Source organism: Puma concolor, chromosome E4 (genome assembly GCF_028749965.1).
Source record: "Puma concolor isolate L17-30 chromosome E4, mPumCon1.1.hap2, whole genome shotgun sequence".
NCBI lineage: Eukaryota > Metazoa > Chordata > Mammalia > Carnivora > Felidae > Puma > Puma concolor.
The window spans coordinates 64110351-64137505 of NC_141683.1; the positions used below are offsets into that span (position 1 = coordinate 64110351).

Genomic DNA, 27155 nt, shown 5'->3' on the forward strand with positions numbered 1-27155 from the left:
TATCCCATGAAACTCTATGGAGGGCAAGTAGAAACGAACATGGAGTAAAAGAACAGCAAACTTACATTTCTCATCTTGAGGTGACTGCCAATACACTTAACAAGAATGGAAGAATCATCAAATCCTTCCTATCTATCTACTATCTTTCTACCTACTGATCTATCTACTGTCTATTTCTATGATGTCCTTTGCTGAGCTTTTTACTTTGAATTCATATAAGTTAACTGCAATTATGATGTGATTCCCATTGTACTGATATGCCTATAAAGACCTGCTGATTTTTTACAATCGATATCCTCTCACAATCCACTTCCTGAATAATCAGGATTATTCAGTGCTTTCAACAATACTGGCAAACACAGGGAAGATAACAAGCATGGCCACGAACATGCTCAATTTCCATGCGGTCTACTAGGCTGAAAGAAGTTCATATATTCACAAAAATGTTAAGTAAGAAAAAGAATGTCTCAACTGTTGTATTTATATTTCATGATAAACATTCCAGAACACAGCCTCAAAGGATGCTACTGCTAATTAAAAATCAAGACAATAAACACAAATTAAGTAAAGACTGGGCTAGTTATGATGATTTCAATAGGCCCACTAAAGAAGTCCATCTCAGGGCACAGGTGAGATACAGAGAGGTCTGAATATGTTGCCGTTTCATGAACACCACGTTTACCAGAGCTTGCTTTCCAATAGGTCAGTCATCTCCTACCCACATCTCCTAGTTACCACCCAGATGTTCCCCATTGGATAATTCCCAGCGCATCGGTGAGTATTGGTATGGACAGCCTGCCTGTGTGAGTTTACGGCTTTCCTTGCTTTACCTCTATGTCAACCTTATTTCCAAACAGAAGTACTCTGTTTCATATTTTTTCTACAGAAATTGAGTTTTCTGCATTTCTAGGAAGCATCCCTGGGCAGAATAAGTGTCATGGTGAACCTAAAGCAAAACCAAAATTAAATAATTCACCATAAGGATATACTGAACATAGATTTCCTTCAGAGAAACAATAAATTTAAGAAGAGAAATAAACACATTAAGTTCCAAGAACAAAATAACTATTTGTATTTATGAAGTACATTCAAAATGTATTCAAAAGTGTATTTGATAACTTAAAAGAGAAAAACTGGGAAATTACAAATAAGAAACTTTCTTTGCACTAAAAGTGTATAAATACAATCAAATTTTCCAAATGTATCTATATAGATGGCAATGCTATAATTGCTATCCATGCACATACAGAATCAGTTCACCTGCTGCAATCCATTAAATAATTCAGTCTTTATCTATAACACATTCTCAAAACAGAAATTCCGAAAAAAGAGAGCTATAATGTAGGAGTTTCAGTGCTAAAGAAAACCATCTGGCTAGTCTGAAAATCTGCTTTTGTGTGTAAAATTGTTTCGACAATCATCAGTTAATTAATCTCAGAAGTATGCTAGAGTGTGGGTGCCGCAAGCCCCCCCCCACCCCTCCCCGAGGCTCCGAAGCTTCCCTCACCCCACCACACGAAACCCTCTCCCTCCCGTGAAGTCCTGTGGTTCTTCATCTGTATTTCTGATACAGGTGATAGTTATCACTCTAAGCTGAGTGTGGGCTTGGTACCTTCACCACATGACTACAAACTCTTTGAGGGGAAGATCAAGGTTTAATTCAGATTTTATGCACCATACCTACCCTAGTGCCTTGCACAAAGCCTCAAAAAATACATATATTTTATAAATACACTCAAAGATACTCCCTCCTGAAGAAACACTTTCAAGTTTTTGGCCAAAATAAACTACATTGTACATTACTTTCTATTTTTCTTCCTACTTCTCAGCAGTTTCCAGTTTAAAAATCCCTGTTGATCCCTGTTCCTGGAGAGGATTTATTTATCCTTTTCACTTATTTATTCATTGAAACCATCCAGTAAATATCTGTCAGGTTCCGACTCATGCTAGGTAGTGAGTAAGTTGCTGGCATTTGACCAGCTAGTCTAGTAGGAAATATATAAAAGTAAATAGGTTAGTTATAAAACAACCTGGCAATTGTTATAATAGATGTAAATACATGATACTGTGAAAGAGTAGTTCTCCAAGTTTTTGTTTGTAGAGTTTAACATTTTCCCAATATTGTCTTCCCTGGTCATCTATCAATCCATCCATCTGCCTGCCTGCCTAACTTCCCTCCTTCATTTTTTAAATACATAATGTTTATTTGTAGCACCAAATACAAAAGCTGCTGAAGAACACATAATTGAGAAATAAGTCCTCCCACCTGGTCCCCAGTCACTCGGTTTATCTTCCCAAAGGTACACACTAATGCCCAGTGTATAATTTCAGAGAGCATAATTCCAGAGAGAGTCGACGCATCTATAAAAATGCAGATCACATACACACGGTCCTGCCTTCGTTAAACCATTACAGTGGTGGCATGCTTTATACTCTGCACCATGTTTCTTTCACTTCATAATGTATCTTAGAACTTGTTCTCTATCAGCCCATATTGAGCTGCCTCGTTCTTTTTAATGGATATAAAGTATTCCACTGCACGGATACGGCAGTCTCCTTACCAAAGGTACTATGAATGCTGCACTGAATGTATTTATCCAAATTCCATTCTGTGGTATATCTGTGAATATGTATGTGGATAAATTACTGGAAATGTAACTGCTCTAAGAATATAAGCACTTTTTATTTTGATAGATACTACACAAACATCTCATCAACTTAATTTCCCATGAAATGGGAAACAGCCACCCTCATAACTTAAATTATAACATTTATACAAATGGCTCCCAAACCTGTATCCATAGTTCTGACCCCTTCTTTATCCTCGGTGAGATTTCCATGCTATTTCCACATACTCATTTCCTAGGAACCTTAGGAAAACCCTTTTCAAAACCAAGTTTATAATCTTGCCCTCAACACATTCTCTGTAATTTCACTATATTAGTTCTCCCTGATTCCAACCAAAAGCCACTTCTGACACCTCTCTTTCTACCCACGACTAAATAATTGGTCATGAACATGTACCGATCTTGCACAATGCCACGACATTCATTTTCTTTGTATTTTCCCAGATAACATGTGACCGCATGCCTGGGTTTTCTCATCCAACTACTCAAGTTCTTCTGGCCCTGTGCTCATCCTGGTAACTCTGCTCACATGATCCCTCTGCTTGCGGAATCTTCTCAAATCAGTTTCCTGCTGAAGTCTCATTAAGCATTAAAGGTCTGCCCTAAATTAGAAAACCCCATAAAGGATTTTCTAATATGACTTTATTAGCACTTTTATAGGTCTTTCACTATACATTCTAATTTATAATACACTTCTATGATAAAATGTAAGCTCCTTCATAGAAAGATGATGTCTTCACACATTCTGATAAACCCACACTGCCTGGTATTTAAAATGTGTTTCCCAAATGAATGAATGAATTTTGCAATGAACTAATTCCTACAAGTCAGATAATTCTACAGGAGAAAATATTCTATAGGGGATATTTAATCCATTTATTTTGGAAAAATAAGACTATTTTAAGGTCTGTGAGACAAATGCCCTATTTAATAATTAAGTTTGTTTTAGAAAACCCACAGTGTAAGTATTTCCAGTTAGCTATTCCAGTAAATTGAAATTTTCCCTCACATTGATTTTGATCAAAAATACAGAGGAGAAAGGACAGGGAATAAAGGAATAGGTGAAATGTACCACTAAGATTGCATTTCTCTTCAAAACTACAAAAGCCTTTCAAATCTGTTTTTTTTTTTAATAATTTTAAAAAATGTTCGTTTATTTATTTATTTATTTTGAGAGATACAGAGAGTGAGAGTTGGAGCGGGGCAGAGAGACGAGGGAGGGAGGGAGAGGGAGAGGAAGAGGGAGAGGGAGAGGGAGAGAGAGACAGAGAGACAGAGAGAGAGAGAATCCCAAGCAGGTTCCATGCTATCAGTGCAGGGCCTGACACGGGGCTTGATCCTATGAACCACAACATCATGGCCTGAGCCGAAATCCAGAGCCAGATGCTTAACCCACGGAGCCACCCAGGCACCCTGACCCTTTGAATCTCTTCAAATGCAGTCAAGGTTACTCTAACTCCTATGTAAATGAAGAGGAAACTCAGCCAGGATGAGACTATGGAGTACTGTTAAACCGAGTTCAAAATTGGTTAAATTATCTTTTGTAAGGTTAACAAACACTTGAAGAAGAACGTTGTAAAAAGCTTTAAAAACCCTGTATTTCCAGTTTCCAAAATTAAAAAACATGATTTCAAAACTTGTACAAGGGATAAAATATTTTACACTTACAAAATATAGGAAGAAAAAGAATATGAGTAAGCTTTCTAATATATGAAAATAGTTTTTAAAAAGTGACCATTACATTTCATTAGAAATTTTTCAGTTCCCATCTACTCCACAGGAGAAAGAGCTACACATATCTCCACAGCAAAGTACAGAATGGTTACATCATAACTTCTATTTTAAATAATTTTTAAAAAGGATGACAATACTACCATGCATATGCTGGATTGACTTCTTGACTCACCTCTCCCCCATTAACATATTCCATCACAAAACACAAACGGTCTTTTGTCTGGAAGGAATATTTCAAGGACTTGAAATGAAAAAGAAAAAATGTTACATTATAATCCAGTATTCTTATAACAATACCAAAATAGAACACTTAGAAACAGTAAGCTTGCTGGATGAAATGTTCTTGCCCTTAAGAATCTACCTACTCCTTAAGAGTGTGTAAGCAAGAGTTCTGAGGAACATAAAACAAATTCTATTTAGATCAGCATTGGATATTGTTAGGGGAAAATTAAAATTAAAATTTTAAGTAAAAACACACTTAGTAATTTTGACGAGCAACTCTCCATCTACTGTGCCGTCTATTTGAAACTGTATTAGTGCCCGAAGTTCCCACCCATGTAACCTTAGAGCGAGGAAGACTCAAAAATACAGCTAGAGTAGTTATGTTCAGGCTTCTAATATAGTTTCACTATTTGCATACTGGGTACAAAACATGACTGAATTCAACAGAGTTGGTTCACATAATTGTGTAAGTTATAAAGACAGCAGAACTTTAGAGCTATCTTAATATACTGGACAATATACACCCAGCAATGTAACAAAGTAAGTCTAGGTATCTGGAAATTCCTACTTTACATAATGCCAAATCTTTAAAAGGTTCTCTCTCTTGTATGTCTACCTGTTATTTTTAATCTTAATACATGTCATCAGAACCAAGAACATACAGAAACTTGGCAAATTATGTCTCTATTACAATCTAAGAACAGGACTGAAAAAAAAAATCAGTTTCTTTCAAAACAAGTAACATGCATATAACTCATAGTTTATACTTTGTCCAGTCAAGAAAATACATCATGACTTATCCTACCTTTAATTTAATGTGTATTGTCTTCCTGTGTTTCTGAGAGTACTCTATACCTAAAAGAAGTCTCAATTTCTATAAAAAATATCCAGTAAAGATATCTGCCTTTCATATTTGAAGAGAATGCTGCTTGATCATTTAAATATTTATCAGAAGCCAACAGACAAAGGAAACAAAATCCTTACATTTAACACTCAGAAATTCTTTTAAGTCTACCATTTTCTCAGTGCTCTACGTATATTTGCTCTGGAGTAATTTGTTTGTTTTTGTTTTTGTTTTTGTTTTTAAGGCAGTGAAATTCATGAGGGGAAAAAAAAGTCTCAAAAAAAAAATAATGGAGTACAAATGCATACATATTGTAAACTTAATCTACACACTGCAGTAATTTCAAAGAAACAAAACTTCTAGTCTTCCCACAAAGAAAATGGCATACCTAAATGAATTTTATTTAAAATGTTATTTTTCATGGCTTAGTTTTTGCACAACTCTCTTAAATTTAAAATGTTATGATTATAACATCTGCCCTTCAGCCACTTACTGTTAAAAAGGGGTGTCTAGTGTTCTTTAACACTCTGCTCTCAGTGAGAGTGTGTGCCACTTCATCCTACAAAAGAAAAAGGCAAACCTTTAATATATGTACTAAGCACCAGGGATATAAAATTTTCGCTATTTCTCTACGAGCCAAAGAGGTTAAACCCAGAGGCAGAAAAAGATCTGAAAAGACAATGACATGTGTCCTTTATTGCTGGGCTTTTCCTCCAAACCTCCTTCAAAAACATCCAATTACTTATTTAAATCAGATGGCTGCAAAGTATAATGAACCATATAAACTCAGTCAGGCTTAATCAAAATATACTGATAATGATACAAAAACCACCAAAAAGTTATCAGGGACACAGATGATTAAATAGCTAAACCTTTTCCCTTGAAGGCAATGCCTTAGCAGCTAATATTTAGGCATGGAGTAGTTATTATTTCCAAGTTCGTAATATATTTTATTCAGGGGGATAGAAAGGATATATTTTAGGAAAGATCACAGAATCTATAAGTCTCCTACTTAAAAGAAAAATCAGTTACCAAAAATAGGAACACAGAATATACACATTAAGATTTAATTTTCAACTATACATTTTAGAAATAGAAACAGAATATAAAAATTGTTATCTTTTTTGCATGTGGCTTTTTAACTTGCTTCTTAAAAAAAAAGTCACAACCTACTTTAGGTGACAATTTAAAAAATCTGGGTGTATTTCAAACCAAAAATAAGTGTATTTCCCCAATTTTGTACATAAATCTCATTTTGACATCAAAAGTGAACTAGGAGAGATTTTCTTCAACATATGGAGAACTGGAAAAATGTTTCATATTTCAAAAATAACACCATCTTAAAGAAGAAAGGAAAGGAAGATCACTGCTGAAACTAACACAGCATCTCCGGTCTCTGCTTCTAGCAAGATCCTAGACAAAGCTCTTGCGGATCCATGTCTCCACACTGTCAGCAAATCACAATTAGATCAGAAGTAAGATGTGAAGAGCAAAACATTAGGGTACCTCATTCTAGTTATCATCTGACCTTAGACCTCAGAGAGAAATGAGAAATAGATTGATCGAAGATGCTAAGATCCCAAAGCCATTCCAAGAGGGCGGGACCAGTCATGTCTGAACAAGGCCAGTGTAATTAATAACACAGTGCTCAAATCTAGTGAAACAAAACATCCCTCGTATCTGTTTGATAAGAATCAAGCTTTAGTGCTCAAACAATCTGAAAGCCTGTCATATCATACTATAATTTTTAGACAAATCAGAATAATACAAAATAAATCAGAAGCAGAAATGATACCATAACTTACTGATTTCCACACCTACAGCCCCTAGCATAATGATTAGTACACAGTAGACACTTAATAAATGTTGGTTGAACTCAACTGTTTATCACAGGAATAAATTCCAGTCATCAGGGGTGTGAAACTTCATTTATTCAATCACTCATCCCTTCCAAAAATATGCAACAAATGTATTCTGGGCTTGTTCTGTACCCTGAAAACGGTACAAAGACAAGGATCCCTGCCCTCAGGGAACTTTCAGTCTCCCTACACAGATGGTGATCAATGTTAGTGGGGAAAAAAGCAGAGAAGAGGGTGACTGCAATTTATGAGCATCACATAATGAAACATGAAATATATAATGAAGCATTAGGCAAGTGGATACTCTGTGACATACAGACCCAAATTCATTCACTAAAAAACAAAATCCCTGGTGGGCAGTTACTAAATGATAGTAACAGTGCAGGTATAAAGTGGTTTAAAAAAAAATCTGAAAGCCTCTGTCATATCATACTAGAATTTCTAAATAAGAATAGCACACATTTTAATACAAAATAAATCGGAAGCAGAAATGATACCATAACTTACTGATTTCTACACCCACAGTCCCTAGCATAGGGACTTGGGAGTCATGGAGCTACAGGCTAGTGGAGAAGGCATAACAGATGGGTAAATATCCAATTTAATAATAATTACTAAGCCTGATAAGGAATATTAAGAAAAAATAACCCCATAAATGGGGTAAATAAGGAAAACTAACATTACTGGGGGAGTATATAAGTTGGGTAATATGTTGATGTGGGGGGCAGGCGGGGTGATATAATCTGATTTCTATTTTAAAAGTTTACTCAGGCTCCGCTGAGCAGAAGGACACAAAAAATAAGAAGGATGGGGACCCCTGGGTGCTAGGTTGGTTAAGTGTCCGACTCTTGATTTCTGCTCAGGTCATGATCTCACAGTTGTGAGATGGAGCCCCCCCACCCCCCCACCCCCGCCCAAATCTCCAAAGCAAGGAGCCTGATTAAGATTCTCTCTCTCCCCCTCTGCCCCCCCCACTCACTTTTTCTGTCTCTCAAAAACAAAACAAAACAAACAAACAAAAAGGAGGGATAAACCAAGGGACAACAACAGTATTCCAAGAGAGAAATGAGGATGCCTTAGGCTACTATGGTAGCAGCAGGAACAGGAGAAAAGGGGACAGGTTTAAAATCTTTTCGAGATATAAAATTAGCAGCAATGATCCAAAAAATACCTGCCTTCAACATGAGGGTGAATTAAAAAAAAAAACAACACACCTCTTTACAGGCAGTCAGAAGGAGATTCACAGAAAAGATACCATTTGCAGGTGATGCTGTAGGATTGCAAAGTGATCGGAGGCAGAGAGCCAGGAAAAGACTACAAAAAGGTAAGTATGAAACCCATCTGGAACCAGAAAAGACATCCTAGTGCTTCAGAAAGTATTTCCAGAGGGAGTTCATTCTGCTTTTTAAAACAAGCCCAGCACATACAATAGTTATTTTCCTAAATCAGTAAGTTTCAAGACAGAAGATTAGTTTTTTCTAAGTTCTGCAATTTGCCTAACTAACCACCCCAAAGGAGCAAGTAAAGATGTACGGAAACAAATGCTAAAACAAGATTTCTTTGTCAGGAGAATGGAAATGCAATTAATACCATGGACGCATCTTGCAAAAATATTAAAATGTATTTTCTGCCATATTTTACATACGATCAGATTAGAATTCTTCCCTCTTAATGCAGATTTAATAGTACTGTATTTCACATACTAATTAGTTTCTGCTATGAAGATAAGGTAGGCACAAGCTAAAAAGTAAACACAGATGCCAATAATTTTTAATTACAGTTAAAAGCAACATGTCAAAACAAAAAGTTAAAAATAACAGCGATAAAACTTAGTGACTAAAACAATGTGATGCCTTTTAAAAAATCCACTCGTTGATCAGGACTATAAATGAAAAAGCGCTAAACATGCTTGGGTGTGCAACAGAAGTAGAATGTTTTCGTGAAAAAGCTTCTGAAATACAGTTCCATGTATATTCATCCCCGGTAAAATACTAATGAGTTTTTAAATCTAGTTTCTCTCACAGGAATGGGCTTTGATTTCTTGGAGGATGTGAGGCAGAGAACAGCCCTCCTTCCTCACATTTAGGTTCCCAATCGTCTCTGATTTATCACTCCTTTCTACTACACGTGGTCTCAGCTTCCACCTTCATCTGCCCCCCCCCCCACCCCGCACCTCCTGTTGTGTGGAGGTTGGGTGCTTTGTGGGGGGTGAGGGGTAGGAAGTGGCAGAGAAGGGGAGAAAAAGAAGATCTGGGACACCAAGGGTTTCAGATCCTTCAATCCCTGCACTAACTCAGCAACACAGTAGGCTTGATTACTCCCACCCTGCAGGCAGAAACAGAGGCACCGGGGCTGCAGGTGCGACAAGCAATACTGATGGCATGTGTGAGGCCAACATTCCAGTCACTTCTACTCCACACGCCGCCGCCTCCGGTTCACACAGCCCAGTGTCTACATAACCCGACACCTGAAGTCCATTCATGGTGACTTTCTCCACCCTGAACACAAGGCTGTAGCCAGTTGACATCAACATACGCCCATCGGAACCACTTCCGCCCCCCACCAGAGCAACAACAAACACCTGGAGGCGAGGGGTGAGCGGGAAACAGGGACAAGGGGGCAGAGAAGCCTGCACCCTGCCTCACTTACTCTCGATTAACCTGCAGGGAGGGCCAGCAATTGTTATTTACTTGTTCTCTGTCTTGACGCCATGTGTTAGCAATCTATACATTTCTTTCCATAGGAAACACATCACACTTCTCAAGCTCTAAATCTGGGGTCCTAACTTCCCCTCTTCTGCAAACTTGGTTTCTGCCCAGATGAGCCTGCTCACGCCCTCCCACTCTCCGGGGGCCACACTGTCTTCGCGCTGTTCCTTCATTACTATCTCCACTCTCTTTCTTGCCCACTTGTCACCCTGATGGAGAAAAGCAAAGCACAGGTGGTCCTCTGCGGCCTATGAACACTACGTCTCCGTTCTCAAGTGCTGTCATTTGATACTTTGTCCTTGATGCTCCTGTCCCCACCCCCAGGGCCCAGCCCCACTAACTGCCCCCTGGACCCCCAGGACCCAGCCCCACTGACCAGTCAGTCGTAAGGGGCTGAGCTGCCGCTGCTCCGACCTCACCCCTGATCCTGGGTCTGGGCTCTGACCTGCAAAAACCAGTGCAGCACTGCTGCTGCTCCGCACCCTGGCCTGGGGGTCCCAGGTTGAGGCTCTGACCAAACAGAAGTGGCGCTGTGACTGCTCTGCCCCCTGCCACAGGGCCCTGAGTCATGGCTCTGACCTGTCATGGCATGGACCACCCCTGGGTCCTCGGGTCCTGAGTCAGGGCTCTGTCCCACCAGCACCGCACTGGCACCTGGGGGCTCTGTGACCCGCTCCCTGAACTTAAAGTTGCGACTTGACCCAACATTGCTGGGGCAAGGTGGGTTTGTGACTGACCATCCACAAAGGAGGCCCTGCTGCTGTTGGGTCCGAAGGCACCACTGCACTCTGACATCCTAGCGATCCAGCTACTGCTGCGTCCCTCTCCACCCCGGTCCTGAGTCCCCGTGGCGATCCCTAGAGACCCAGGCCCCAGTTCCACAGGAAACGTGCACATACCGGCATCCCAGACACCAGCGCCACCCCACATACACCTGTGCTCCAAGATCCAGCTCTGTGTGCACCAGATCCCGGGACACCAGCTCTGTGGACACCCAGTGCCAGCACATCACACCTCGTACCAAAAGGGATTTTCTTGGCTAGAACTTCCTCTCACAGGCAAAAAAGAACAGGAGGGGGTGCCTGGGTGATTCGGTTGGTTAAGCATCTGAGTCTTGATATCAGCTCAGGTCATGATCTCAAGGTTCCTGAGATCCTGCCTCATGTTTGGGCTCTGCGCTGGCAGCATGGAGCTTCCTTGGGATTCCCTCTCTCCCTCTGTCTTTGCCCCTCCCCAACTTGCTCTCTCTCCCTCAAAATAAAGAAATAAACATTAAAAACAAAAAAAAAGAATGGGAGGACCCCAGCTACCTTCAGCCCCAGTAGCCCTACCCACCAGTAACACCCATGGGATCTCTACAGGCTTGGCCATGGAAAACACCCACAATCTTCACTGATGTTGGTCTCAGCTGACAGAGCTGCATGGGGACTACTTGGCTGTACCCTCCCAGCAACCAGACACTGGGCCACATCCAGCTGGTGTACTCACAGAAGCCAGTCCAAAAAGGCTGGGACAGATGGCCACTCCTTCAAATGCTCAGATAGCAACATAAAGACATTAGAAACACACAAAAAAGGAAGAAAACATGACACCTCCAAAGGTACACAATAATTTTCCAGTAACTGACACCAAAGAAATGGACTTGATCTCTATCAAGAATTAAAAATAGAGAAGTTCAGCAAGATTCAAGAAAACACAGAGAAATAATTCAATGAACTCAGAAAGATAATACATGAACAAAACCAGAAGTTCAACAAAGATACAGATCATATAAAAGAACCAAACAAAAATTTGCGAGCTGAAGAATATTAAGAACAAAATGAAAAAATGCAATAGAGAGCTTTAAATCAGGCTCAATTAAGCGGAAGAAACTTGAAGACAGACCTCTTGACATTATCCAGTTAGAGGAGAAAAAAAGATGTGAGATGAAAAAGTGAAGGAAGCCTATGTGATTATGGGATACCACCAAGTGAAACAATATTCACATGTGGGAGTCCCAGCAGGAGAAGAGAGAGAGAGGAAGGGGTAGAAGACTTATCTAAAGAAGTAACAGTCAAAAATGTCCCAAATCTGGGGAGAGATATGGCCATCCAGGTCCACAAAGCTCAAAGATACCCAAGGAGATTCCACCAAAAGAGATCTTTATTGAGACACATTACAATCAAGCTCTCAAAAATCAAAGACAATTTTGAAAGCAGCGAGAAAAAAATGTATTCATCAAATACATGGGAACCCCAATCAGGCTCTCAGTGAAGTTTCTGAGCAGAAACCTTGCAGGCCAAGAGACAGTGGGAGGATATATTCCAAGTGACGAAAGAAAAAAACCTCCTAACTAGTAATACTTTACCCAGTAAAGTGGTCCTTCAGAAATGAAGGAGAGACAAAGACTTTCCCAGAAAAACAAAAGCTGAGGGAATTCACCACAACTAGACTGTCTTACATGAAATGCTAAACAAAGTTCTTCAAGCTGAAATGAAAGGCTGCTAATTAGTAACATGAAAACATACAAAAGGATAAAATTCACTGGAAAAGGTAAATATATAGTCAAATTCAAAACACTCTAATGCTGCAACTGAAGTGTGTAAATCACCTTGGCCACTAGCATACACTTTAAAGACAAATGAGTTAAAAATAATTATAGCTACAGTATTTTGCTACTGGACACAGGTAAATTTGGACGTCAATAACATAAAATGTTGGGGGGAGCAAGTACATGTGTAGAACTTTTTCCAATCAATTGAAGCTGTTATCAGCTTGAAATAGACTGTTACAACAGTAAGATGTATTATGACCATCGTGATAATCACAAAGCCAAAAATTGTAACAGATTCACAAATAGAGAAAAGAATCAAAGTATACATACCACTACAAAAAACCATCAATTCACAAAAAAGCAAGCAAGCAAGAAAGGCCAAAAACTACAAAATAATTAGAAAACAATACACAAAATGGTGACAGTCAAGTCTTGAACTATTAATAATTACTTTAAATGCAAAGGGTTCAGGGGCGCCTGGGTGGCGCAGTCGGTTAAGTGTCCGACTTCGGCCAGGTCACGATCTCGCGGTCCGTGAGTTCGAGCCCCGCGTCAGGCTCTGGGCTGATGGCTCGGGAGCCTGGAGACTGTTTCCGATTCTGTGTCTCCCTCTCTCTCTGCCCCTCCCCCGTTCATGCTCTGTCTCTCTCTGTCCCAAAAAATAAATAAACGTTGAAAAAAAAAAAAGATAAATGCGAAGGGTTTGAATTCGCCAATTAAAAGACACAGAGGGGCTGAGTAAGTTAAAAAACCAAGATCCAAGTATGCTACCTAAAGGAGCAGCACTTCAGCTTTAAGCTCCCGGGCTGAAAAGTGAAGGGATGAAAAAGATGCTCTTAGGCAAAAAGAGCAGTAGTAGCTCTACCTATGCAAACAAAAGAGACTTAAGTCAAAAGCTGTAGTGAGAGCCAAAGATCTTTTTTTTTTTTTTTAAAGAAGATCTTTATATAATGATATAAGGGTCTGCTCATGAAGAGGCTGTAATAGTTATAAATATATATAATTATGAGCAAATCTGAAGACTGAAACAGACAACAATATGAAAGTAGTAGGGAACTCAAATATCCCACTTTGGATATGGGATAGATCCCATCAATGGACAGACCATCCTGATAGAAAATCAATAAGGAAATCATGGACTTGAACTATACTTTAGCCAAATGGAGCTAACAAACAGATATAGAACATTCCATCCAATAGCAGCATGATAATGCACATTCTTCTCAAGCACACATTGAACATTCTCCAGGATTAATCATTTATTAGGTCACAAAACAATTCTTAACAAACTTAAGAAAAGCTATCCGTATCAAGTATCTTTTCCAACCAATACAGTAAGAAACTAAAAACGAATTATAGGGAGAAAGCTGGAAAATTCACAAATACATGGAAATTAAACAAAATACTTCAGATTAAGCAACTGGTCAAAGAAGAAATCAAAAGGGAAAGTTTAAAAATCTTGAAATAAATGAAATAGAAACACAACACACCAACACTTATGGAACACAGCAAAAGCAATTCTAAGAGACAAGTTAATAGTCGTAAGTTTCTTACATTAAGAATAAATAAAGATCTCAAATAAACAATCTAAATTTACACCTTAAGGAATTAAAAAAAGAACACATTGAACCCAAAGTTAGTAGAAAGAAGGGAATAATTAAGATTAGAGAAGTGAAATAGAGACTAGAAGGACAATGGGGAAAAAAAATCAATGAAACTAAGAATTGGTTCTTTAAAAAGATAAAAAAATTGACAAGTGTTTAGTGACACTAAGATAAAAAAAGATGACTCTAATAAAATTATAAATGAAAGAGGAGACATTACAACTGATACAACAAAAATATAAGAATCATAACAGACTATTATAAACAATTATCACCAAAATATTAGATACCTCAGAAGAAATGGATAAATCCTAGAAACATACAACTTCTCAAGACTGACTCATGAATAGAAAATCTGAACAGAGCAGTAATGAGCAAAAGTTTAAATTAGGAATCAAAAATCTCCCTACAAATAAAAGCTCAAAAGCAGATGGTTTCATTGGAGAATTCTATCAAACATTTAAAGAAGAATTAATATCAGTCTTTCTCAAACTCTTCCAGAATTGAAGAGGAAGGAACATGTTTAAACTTGTTTTATGGGGCTAGCATTTCTCATACCCAAGCCAGACAAAACACCTCAAGAAAAGAAAATTATAGGCCAACACTTCTGATGAACATACATGCAAAAATCCTCAACAAAATACCAGCAACCCTAATTCAAGAGCACATTAAAAGGATTATACACCATGATCAACTGGGATTTATCCCTGAGATGCAAAGATGATTCAACACAATTCAGTAAGTGTGATATACATCACATTAATAAAAGATAAAAAGCATATGACCATGATCATTTCCACAGGTGCCAAAACATATCTGACAAAAATAAATATCCTTTCATGATAAAAACTCTCAATAAACCAGGTATAAAAGCAATGTACCTCAACATAACGAAGGCCATGTATGATAAGCCCATACTCAGTGGTGAAAAGTTAAAAGTCTTTCCTCTAACATCAGAAACAAGACAGACACTCACTGTCAGCACTTCTAATCAACACAGTACTGGAGTTACTAGCCACAATAGTTCAGAGGGAAGGAAGGTGGGTGACAGAGGGAGCATACAAATGAGGGGGGAAAGGTAAAATTATCTTTTGCAGATTACATGATGTTATATATACACAGTAAACCCTAAAAAGACTCCACCAAAAAGCTGTTAGGATTCCTAAATGAATTCAGTAAAGTTACAGGATACCAAACCAACACACAAAAAATCCACTGCATTTCTATTCACTTAACAATAAACTATCTGAAAGAGAAATGGAAGAAAGCAACCCTATTTGCCACTGCATCAAAAAGAATAAAATACTTTGGAGCAGATTTAACCAAGGAGGTGAAAGACCCGTGCACTGGAAACTACTGGAATTGACAAAAGAAACTGAAGAACACATAAACAAATGGAAATATACTCTGTGTTCTTGGATTGGAAACATTAATATTGTGAAAATGTCCACACCACCCAAAGTGATATACACAGATTCAACGCAATTCCTATCAAAATTCCAGTGGCACTAAAAAACTATCCTCAAATTTGTTTGTAGCCAAAAAAGACCCTAAAAGCCAAAGCAATCTTGAAAAAGAACAAAGCTGGGTGCTTCACACTTCTTTATCTCAAACTATATTCCAATGCTATAGTAAGCAAAACAGTATAGTAAGCAAAACACTATGGTCAAAGCAATGAAAATGGACCTCCACTGAGGCACCTGGGTGGCTCAGTTGGTCCGACTTTGGCTCAGGTCATGATCTCTCGGTTCGGGACTTTGGGCCCGATGTTAGGCTCTGTGCTGACAGCTCAGAGCCTGGAGCCTGCTTCAGATTCTGTGTCTCCCTCTCTCTCTGCCCCTCCCCTGCTCATGCTCTCTCTCCCTCTCTCAAAAATAAAGATTTAGAAAAATTAAAAAAAAAAAAAAAAGAAAATGGACCTCTATCTTACACTAGTCACAAAAATTAACTCAAAATAGGTTAAAGACAACTCTAAGACCTGAAACCATAAAAATCTTAGAAGAAAACATAAGGAAAAAGCTCCTTGACATTGGTCTTGGCAACTTTTACCTGGACAAGACACAAAGGGAAAAGGCAACAAAAGCTAAAATAAACAAGTGGGACTATATCTAACTAAAGAGCTTCCGCACAATAAAGGAAACCATCAATAAATTGAAATGGTACAGAACAAGAAAAATATTTGCAAGCCATGTACCTGATAAGGGGTTAATATCCAAAATACATAAAGAACTCACAGAACTCAACAGCAAGAAAGCAAAATAATCTGATTAAAAAGGGGCAGACATTATTCCAAAAAGACAAACAAATGGCCAACAGGTACATGAAAAGATGCTCAATATCACTAATCATCCAGGAAATGCAAATCAAAACTACAATCAGGTATCATTTACACATGAAGAATGGCTATTATCAAGAGAAGAAATAACAAACATTGGAGAAAAGGAAAGCCTTACGCACTGTTGATGGGAATGTAAACTGATGCAGTCACTACGGAAAACAGTATGGTGGTTCCTCAAAAACTTAAAGATAGAACTACTATACGATCCAACAATCCCACCCTGATATACAGCTGAAGGAAATGAAATCAGGGTTTTAAAGAGATGTCCACACCCCCATGTTCACTGCAGCATCATTCACAACAGCCAAGATATGAGAATAACCTAAATGTCCTTCAATGAATGAATGAATGAATGAATGAAGAAACTTTGGCATACAGGGGTGCCTGGGTGGCTCAGTCGGTTAAGCATCTGACTCTTGCTTTCGGGTCAGGTCATGATCTCACGGTTTGTGGGTTCCAGCCCTGCATTGGGCTCTGTGCAGTTAGTGTGGAGCCTGCTTGGGATTCTCTCTCTCTCTCTCTCTCTCTCTCTCTCTCTGGCCCTCCCCTGCTTGCACTCTCTCTCTCCCAAAATAAAGAAATAAACTTAAAAAAGATCTAAATAAAAAAAAAAAGAAACTTTGGCATATAAATACTTGGAACATTATTCAGCCATAAAAAAGGAGATTCTGCCATTTGTGACAACATGGATGAAACTGGAGAGCATGATGCCAAGTGAAATAAGGCAGACAGAGAAAGACAAATACTAGATGGCGTCTCTTACATGTGGAATCTAAACAAAAACAAAAACAAAAATTTCAAAAAGCTGATTTCATAGAAACAAAGGGTACTGTGGCGGTTTTGGCCAGGAGCTGGAGAGGGGAAGATGAGGAGATGTAGGTCAAAGGGCACAAATGTTCAGTTACAAGAAGAATAAGTTCTGAGGCTCTAATGTGCAGCATGGAGACTCCAGTAAATAATCCCATATGTTCTACCTGAAAGTTGTTGAGAGTAGATCTTTCTTAGGAATTCTCATTGCACATACCAAAGGTCAACCAAGAGGTGACGGATATTTTAACTAACTTAATCTTGATAATCATTCCACACTTCCAAGTCATCATGTTGTATACTTCAAATACATTTATATTTGTCAATTATTCCTCAAAGTTGGGGGGGAAAAAGAATTTATTATAATTCTGACTCGCTAAAACACGGCAAGAACTCTGTGAGGGAAAAGCAAAGATGACAGACCAAGCGGGTGATGATGAATGGGCACTGGCCATCTGCCTGGCCATATGGGCAGTCTGATGGGCGGTGGAAAACCACACTACTGGAGGGATGGACTATTAATTGGGGCACAGCCCTATGGCAATCATTATGGGAATTTAAGGGGTACATTAAAGTAGGGCAAGCTGATGCCCAGCAGAAGTACCTGGTCCAGGATCAGGTGATTGGAACCAGCAAGTGTACATCCCTGAATGCTTATTTAAGGTGGCCATCCGAGTTCATAAAGTGAGTGGATACAGGGGAGCTGGAGAGCAATGCAGAGATAGCTTGACCATCAACATATTCCTCTGCACCCTCTGAGACACAAAATGCCAGTAAGAACCATCCAGTCTATCAGACAGAGAGCAGATCCCTAGGGTGGCAGACTCCCCAGGAGGAAGCCCCTCCCTACTGTATACAGTTGGCCAGGTACACTACAGTGGACCACCACCACCACCACCACCAGTATTCCTCAAGGCTATAAATGGGACCTGACAGGCAAACGTACTCTGAACTGGGCTTTGCATACCACCTACTGGTGGTAGGTAAAAATTCAAAAGACTAGAACAGAAGATAGTGTATCAATTTGGACCACCAAGGTACATGTCATCAGACCAAGAAACATACTTTACAACCCACAGCCACCAATAATGGGCAAAGAGGTATCACATCAAATGGACATTTCATGTCCATTTCATCCTCAGTATAACCATCTGATAAAGAATTAGAATGGGGAGGGGGGTGCCTGGGTGGCTCAGTGGATTAAGTGTCAGACTGTTGATCCTGGCTCAGATCATGATCTCATGATTATGGGACTGGGCCCTACGTTGGGCTTGGCAGTGTAGAGCCTGCTTGGGATTTTCCCTCTCTCCATTCCTCCCCCCTCTCCCCCTCCCCAAAACAAATAAACATTAAAAAAAACGGGGGGGGGGCCTGGGTGGCTCAGTCGGTTAAGCTTCCAACTTTGGCTCAGGTCATGATCTCCTGGTTTGTGGGTTTGAACCCCACGTTGGGCTCTGTGCTGACAGCTCGGAGCCTGGAGCCTGCTTCAGATTCTGTGTCTCCCTCCCTCTTTCTGCCCCTCCCCCATTTGTGCTCTGTCTCTCTCACTCTCAAAAATAAATACACATTAAAAAATTTTTTTGAAAAAAAAAAAAAAAGAATTGGAATGGGAAACTGAAACAACTGTTATCTAAAATGGGAGGAGATAAAGACATAAAGGGCTAGAGTACATGCCTTCCCAAGTGTGCCCAGTTGATAGATTTCTCCACTTTTCTGAAGGACATGGGGAACAGGGGGTAGGAAAGGATGGTGTCAGGACTCTGCAATTCTTCCCCACATCACCACAACTTTCTTTTTTTCCTACCTGATGTAGTGATCCTGGGCCCGGGGCTACCACTATGGGTGCTAGGAGCAGGGCTCAAACCTTAGCAAGACATAGTCTATAATTTAACTGCCATGCCCAAGTTCCAAAGGGCCTGTGGGATGGACTGTGTCTTCACCCCATCTAGGAAAAGCGGGGTTGACCGTGAACGCAGCTGTGATGCCTGGCGGTCAAGAGAGTGCACCAGTTCCGTGACTGTAACTCTACCCCATGAGTGGGACTGGACTGAGGGAGACATATGCAGTAGACTACCAGTACTGCAGGCAATCTGAATCAGCACATACTTACCCCAAATGGGAAAGTTCCCATCTCTGGGTTACTTGTCTGTAGAAGTTTCATGTCACTGTTGTAACAAATTATCACAAACTTGGTGGCTTAAAACAACAAAAATTTATTCCCTCACAGTTCTGGAGACCAGAAGTCCAAAATCGAGATTGGCAGAGCTAAGTTCCCTTCAGGGGGAAGAATCCATTCATCCCATGCCGCTCTTCTAACTCTTGGGAGGCGCCAGAAGCTCCGTGCGTTGGAGCCCCACCACTCCAATCTCTTTTCAGTCTTTATGCTACCTTCACTTTCTCCCCTGTGTAAATCAAACCCTCCTCTGCCTTACTTGACAGACAACTGTCACTGGCTACAGGACCCACCCGGATCACTGAGGGCAATCTCCTCATCTTGAGATTCTTCATTTAATTATATCTGCAAACACTCTTTTTCCAAACAAGGTCACATTAACAGGTTCCAGGAATTAAGATGTGGAGATGATTGTTCTGGGGTTCAATACTCAACCCACTGCAGTTCAAACCCTGGTCCCCCAAATTCACTTTTGTTTCACATGTAAAACACATTCACCCATCCCAACATCTCCATAAGTCTTGACTCACACTATCAATTTTAAGGCTAAAATCTCACATAAACCTCATCAGCTCAAAAGTCTGAAACCTCATCATCTAAATCGTGAAGTCAGATATGGGAGAGATGGCTGGTATGATCCATCCTGGGGCAAAATTCATCTGTATCTATGGACCTCTTAAACCAGAAAGCAAGGTATCTTTATCCAAAATACAATGGTGTGACAGACATAGGACGGACATTGTCATTCTGAAAGGGAGAAACTGGAAAGAATAAAGGGATCAGCCATCTCAAACAAGCTCAGCCAAGGGAATTCCTTTAGACCCCAAGGTGTGAGAAATCCTCTGTATTTGCATTTCTTTTTCTTTTTTTCATGTTTATTTATTTTTAAGAGGGACAGAGAGAAAGAGATTGTAATTGGGAGGGGCAGGAAGAGACAGAGACAGAGAATCCCAAGGAGGCTCCGCACTGTCAGCATAGAGCCTGACTTGGGGCTCTATCCCACAACCTATGAGATCACGACCTGAGCTGAAATCAAGACTGATGCTTAACCACTTAACCAACCAAGCCACCCAGGTGCCCCTGTATTTGCATTTCTCTCCTCAAGGCCCATTTCTGCCCTGCAGCCTCTGTCTATATGCCTGTGGCTCTGGCCTCAGAGTCTTACTTCTTTTTCCTTTAAAAGTAACATCTATTTGCAGCTCACATCCATCAACTACAGCATTTCTTTTACACTGCCTGGGCTTCTAACATTGTCAGTGTATTCTGTAACCATAGTTAAGTCTTGTGTGCTTTGTCTATTGATTAATTCTGAAAACCGAACACCAATGTTGTGCCTGCAGTATTATAAAAGTAAGTACATATTATTTATAGCAGAATCAAATAGTATAGTTAATCAGTAAAAAAGGAAATCCTTTTCATCAATAATCCTGAGTTCCTCTAAGGACAATGCTTCATGTGTCTGGGCCAAACTGCTTCTTATACTACATCCATTACTCATTGATCATTCCATATTTCACTCTGCTTCACATTTGGACTAGGTCTTTCTTGAACAAATATTTGTTTTATCTTGAAGTTCCTAAATCCTTTTTCCCCCTCCTCCTCCTTTATTCTACCATAAGAAACAACCTTAGTCAAATAACCTGCTAGGAACTGATTGGCTATTTATACATATATCATCTTGAGATTCATTATCATGAACACTAAGTGTTATTTAGCTCTATTGCTTCATGGACTCCATCTCTGACTCCTGATTGAACTTCCTACTAAATTTTGCTAAAATAAGTATGATACAATTTTATGGGCATTCCTTTATTGGGAGATAATCTGTTTCTTGCTTTCTGAAAGCTTTCAAGATGATGTTTTTAGCCTTAAGGTTCAAAACTTTCCCAAAGATGTAAGAGAGTGTCTAGGGTCCATTTTCTCTTCTTTTTAAGGTTTTATTTTTAAATAATCTCTGCATTCAATGTGGGACTCGAACTCACAGCCCCAAAATCAAAAGTCACAGGCTCCACTGACTGAGCCAGCCAGGGGGCCCCATTTTCTTTTCTCTGGCTCAGTACTCAGTAGACACTTTCAATCTGAAGATTTCAGCTGTAATTAATTTTATCTTCTTTGATTAGTTCTTTCAATCTCTTCCCATTTCAAAAAATTTTTAATGTTTATTTATTTATCTTGAGAGAAGAGAGCAGGGGAGGGAGGGAGGAACAGAGAGAGAGAGAGAGAGAGAGCGAGAGAGGGAGAATTCCAAGCAGGTTCCACACCCAGCATGAAGCCGGATGGGGGGCTTGATCCCACAACCCTGGGATCACGACATGAGCCAAAATCAAGAATCGGACGCTTAACTGACTGAACCACCCAGGCACCCCCACTTAAATTCTTATACATATTGAGTTTTCTTTTTAATTTTTAAAAAATGCTTATTTTTGAGAGAGAGAGAGAGACAGAGAAAGAGAATCCGAAGCAAGCTCCAGGCTCTGAGCTGTCAGCACAGAGCCCAATGTGGGGCTTGAACCCACAAACCATGAGGTCATGACCTGAGCCAAAGTCAGTTGCCTAACCAGCTGAGCCACCCAGGCGCCTCTTCTACATATTGAATTTTCTTTTTCTTTTTAAAAAAACATTTATTTTTGAGAGACAGAGAGAGACGGAGTGCGAGCAGGGTAGGGGCAGAGAGAGAGGGAGACACAGAATCCGAAGCAGGCTCCAGGCTTGGAGCTGTCAGCACAGAGCCTGACAGCAGGGCCTGAACTCACAAACCGCGAGATCGTGACCTGAGCCGAAGTCGGCCGCCCAACCGACTGAGCCACCCAGGCGCCTCTTCTACATACTGAGTTTTCTTGATTGAGCTTTCATGTCCTAACTATTCTTCCAATATTTTCCACTGCTGTATTTTTGGCACTTCATTCTCAGATATTCCCCCAAGATCTGTTTACAATCCTTGTATTAAATGTTTTATTTTAGCAATCAAGCATTAAATTTACAATTACTTTTTCTTGTGCTCTATTTCTTTTTCAGCCTATTTTTGTTTTGTAGGACGACATCTTTTCCTACTTCTCTACAAATACTAATTAGAGATTGTGAATATATCTTCAGTTCTCTGTTTTGTCTCTGTTCTCACTAGGATCAACTATTCTTTTGTTCTTCTTCGTTCTCTTTTATGCTGTCTTTAGATTTTCCTCATCTGTTTGGTGATCCTCAGCACTCTGTTCATATCCTTGAATGACTAACGAGGTAGATTAATAGAACATGGGTTCTCTAGCTGAATGGGAACGCTAAAAATAGATTCTACTATGTGGATTAGAAAACATGCCGGCACACTTTAAGAGTCTGAGAGAACGGAAAAGCAATTTGACTACTCCATTCTGACCCCAGAAATATCCAAGAAAAGAGGGTGCCAGCTGCCACCACTGGGAACCTCGCCTACCTAGGTCAGACTACTCAAAAACATTGTAAGGGAGGCAGTTCGATTTTTATCCTGACATAAACACTATACCCAACCACTCTGTATGGCTGAGGCTATGGGCGGGGTTAGATGGACTCAGCTGATCCAATCAGAGTGAGGTAAAAACCCCATTCAGGCATACCTTGTTTTTTCTGCTTCACTCTACTGTCCTTTGCAGATAGTGCTGTTTTTCTTCCAAATTGAGGGTTTGTGGCAACCCTGCATCAAGCAGCATTTACATCAGCATTTACTGCTCACGTTGTGTCTCTGTGTCACATTTTGGTAATTCTTGCAATATTTCAATCTTCTTCATTACTATTAGATTTTATTTTACGGTGAACTCTGATCAGTGATCTTTGATGTTATTATTGTAATTATTTTTAAGTGCTATCAACCACGCCCATACGAGGAAGTGAACATTATCGATAAATGTGTGTGTTCTGAATACTCTCCTGACCAAGCTCCTCTCTGGTCTCCCTCCCTCTCCTTGGGCCTCCCTATGTCTTGAGACACAAAATACTGACATTAATATTTAAACCAATTAATAACCCTATAATGGCCTCTAAGTGTTCAAGAGAAGATGTGCACGTCTCCACTTTAAATCAAAAGCTAGAGATGGTGAAGCTGACTGAGGAAGGCATGCTGAAAGCTGAGAGGCTGAAAGCCAGGCCTCTTGCACCAACCGGTGAGCCACGCTGTGGATGCAAAGGGAAAATTCTTGAAGGAAATTACAACTGCTACTCCAGTGAACACATCAATGATAAGAAAGCGAAGCAGCCTTACTGCTGATGTGGAGAAAGTGTCAGTGGTCTGGACAGAAGATCAAACAGCCACCACATTCCTTTAAGCCACAGCCTAACCCAGAGCAGGGCCCTGGCTCCCTTCAAGTCTGTGAAGGCTCAGAGAGGGGAGGAAGCCACAGAAGAAAAGTCTGAAGCCTAGACAATAGCTACATCGTACAACTAACTCTGAAAACGCCCTGCAGACTGGTAAAAAGATCTTCCACAGTTAATTGTAGAGAGAAAGCCATGGCAAAAAGGGTAGGAGGGGTAGAGACACAGCTGGGAACCAAACTCCTTGCAAGATTCCCCACAAACGGGAGAGGCACCACAAGCACAGAGAAACAAGTGGATCGGACAGTAGGTGCCTGCCCTGGGAGGATGAATCCCGAGAACATCTGGCTTTGAAAACCGATGGGACTTAACTTCAGCAGGTTTTAAAGTCAGTGGAGCTTAACTCTAGGTACTTGAAAAATCAGCAGGCTCACACACCCTTAAAGAGCCAGCATAGTAAGTTACTCAGGAGACGGCAGCACAGAAGCAGCACTTTGAAACGTGCCTGGGGGGTGCGAAGATTTATTTACTAATCTCGGGGAAGGGGTCTTCAGGAGGCTTCTCCGAGAAGGAACGTGTTGTGGGCACCGTTTCTCCCCCCCTTCCCTAGCCTGACAGCTGGACTCTGTGGGAACCAGCATTACAACTCTCCACCTAGCTTGCTAACAGCAGTGCTCTGCCCTGGTGTTCCCCTGCAGACCTGCCCCAACCAACCCTCCCAAGTGACCCCTGCCATGAAGGGAGGGGGAGATGACGCACACACTAGCGCGCCCAGAGTTTAATCAGCAGGGCCTTTCAGCTGGCTGCTACTCGACGTGCCCACAACTGTGGCTGAGAGACTTAAAGCAGACAGCTGACCCCACCATGAGCTCCCACTAGCTCTGCAGGGGACCTCAACAGCACAGGGACCGAATCCTGCCCAGTGCTCCCACTGCAGGCAAAGCAAGTCACCGCAGCTAACTGGACTGAAGGGACACACTGCTTAGCCACAACAGTAGGGCACATGCAGCCCACCCAGGAGACACCCTGGAGCACCTTGTTCTAGTGACCAGGGGCATTGCACTCCAGGGCACCACAGGACCTCTTTTATATAAAGCCACTACTTTCAAAACTTGGAGACAGGGCTGACACCCCAATACACTGAAACAAACACAGAAAGTTGGATAAAATGAGGAGACAGAGGAGTATGTTCCAAATGAAAGAACAAGACAAAAATCACAATGAGATAAATAAAATGGATATAAGTAATATGTCTGATTAAGAATTCAAAGTGCAGTCATAAAGATATTTACTACACTTGAAGAAAGACTGGAAGACCTCAGTAAGACCCTCAGAGACAGAAAACATAAAAAGAACCAATAAGACATTAAAAACTGAATCACTGAAATAAAAAAACACACTACAGCCTACCAACAGTAGATTAGAAAATGCAGAAGAACACATCAGCAATCTGGAAGATGGTAATGGAAAGCAACAAGCTGAGCAGTAAAGAGAAATAATACTGAAAAATGACAAAAGGTTAAAGGAACTCAGCAACTCCATCAAGCATAGTAATATTCACATTATAAGGATCCCAGAAGGAGAAGGAGAAAAGGGGGCAGAAAACTTATTTAAAGATACAATAGCTGAAAACTTCCCTAACTTGGGGAAGGAAACGGACACGCAGATCTGGAAAGCACAGAGAACCTCAAACAAAATCAACTCAAAGAGGTCCACACCAGGACATAAAGTAATTAAAGTGGCAAAAGTAATGGCAAAGAGAGAATTTTAAACTTTATTTATTTTGAGAGGAAGAGAGTGGGGGAGAGGCAGAGAGAGAGGGAGAGACAGAATCCCAAGCAGGCTCTGCACTGTCAGAGCAGAGCCCGATGCAGGGCTTGAACCCATGAACCGTGAGATCATGACCTGAGCTGAAATCAAGAGTCGGACACTCAACTGACTGAGCCACCCAGGCATCCCAAAGACAGAATTTTAAAAGCAGCAAAAGAAAATAACATGGTTACATATGGGGAAAACTCCATAGGGCTAAGCCAAAGAAAGAATTTTAAAAGCAGCAAGAGAAAATAAAAGTTACATACAATGGGAACTCTGTAGGGCTATCAGTTGTTTTTTCAGCAGAAACTTGGCAGGCCAGAAGAGAGTAGCATGATATATTCAAAGTGTTCAAAGGTAAAATCCTGCAACCAAGAATACTCTACCCAGCAAGATTACCATTCAAAATAGAGTGACAAATAAAAGAGTTTCCCAGACAAAAGTTAAAGGAGTTCATTTACCACTAAGCATGTATTACAAGGAATATTAAAGGGAATCCTTTGAATGGAAAGAAAAGGCCATCATCATGAGTAAGAAAATAATGAAAGGAAAAAAAAATTTCAGTTAAAAACAAACACATAATAAAATAATAGATTAATCACTTATAAAGCCAGTATGGAGGTTAAAATGCAAAAGAAGTAAAATCAATTATATCCAAAAAATCAGTCAAGGACTACACAAAATAAAAAGACGTAAAATACAACATCATATACACAAAAAATGGAAGAGGTAGTAAATATTTAGTGCTTTTATGTGTTTGAACTTATGTAATAATCAACTTAATATAGACTGCTATACACATGTTATACATGAGCCTAATAGTAACCACAAATCAAAAACCTACAACAGATACACAAAACATAAAGAGCAAGGAAACCAAGCATACCACTACATAACTACATAACACTACATAGCTATAAAACCAGAAAACAAATTTAAAAATGGCAGTAAGTATATACCAATCAATGATTACTTTAAACAGAAATGGATTAAATGCTCCAAGCAAAAGACATAGGGTAACTGAATGGGTAAGAGCAACACTCATCTATATGCTGCCTACAAGAAACACACTTCAGACCTAAAGACACATACAAACTGAAAAACATACACCATTCAAATGGAAGTGAAAAAAAAAAAGCCAGGTTAGTAATACTTACATCAGACAAAGTAGACTTTATAGCAAAGACTATGGCAAGAGACAAAAAAGGGCACTGCATAATGATAAAGGGATCAATCCAACAAGAGGACAGCACAATTGTAAGTTGCACAAATTATAATTACAAATTACATAAAGCAATTATTAAGAAATACAGAGGAAGAGACTAACAATGATACAATAGGAGGGGACTTTAACACCCCACTTACATCAATGGAAAGGTCATGCAGAAAGAAAATCAACCAGGAAACAGTGGCTTTCAATGGCACATTAGACCAGATGGAGCTAACAGACATATATAGAACATTTCAGCCAAAAGAAGAAGAATATACATTCTATTCAAGTGTGCCTGGAACATTCTCCAGGACAGATCACATGCTGGGCCACAAAACAAGTCTGAATAATCTTAGGAAGACTGAAATCTTATCATGCATCTTTTCTGACCACAGTGATATAAAAGTAG

The 27155-nt window shown here is 40.0% G+C and overlaps 1 protein-coding gene across 5 annotated transcripts in view; it reads right to left on the reverse strand.

The window, feature by feature from the left end:
• Positions 1–27155, reverse strand: part of AKT3 (AKT serine/threonine kinase 3) — a 309160-nt gene that overhangs the window by 88602 nt on the left and 193403 nt on the right. For all 5 annotated transcript variants that reach the window (XM_086694762.1, XM_086694759.1, XM_086694760.1 and 2 more), the window contains 2 exons: positions 5921–5986; positions 4534–4602 (listed from right to left, as the gene is read on the reverse strand). In XM_086694762.1, the coding sequence (XP_086550888.1) occupies positions 4534–4602; positions 5921–5986 (135 nt within the window). The remainder of the gene's footprint in view (positions 1–4533; positions 4603–5920; positions 5987–27155) is intronic.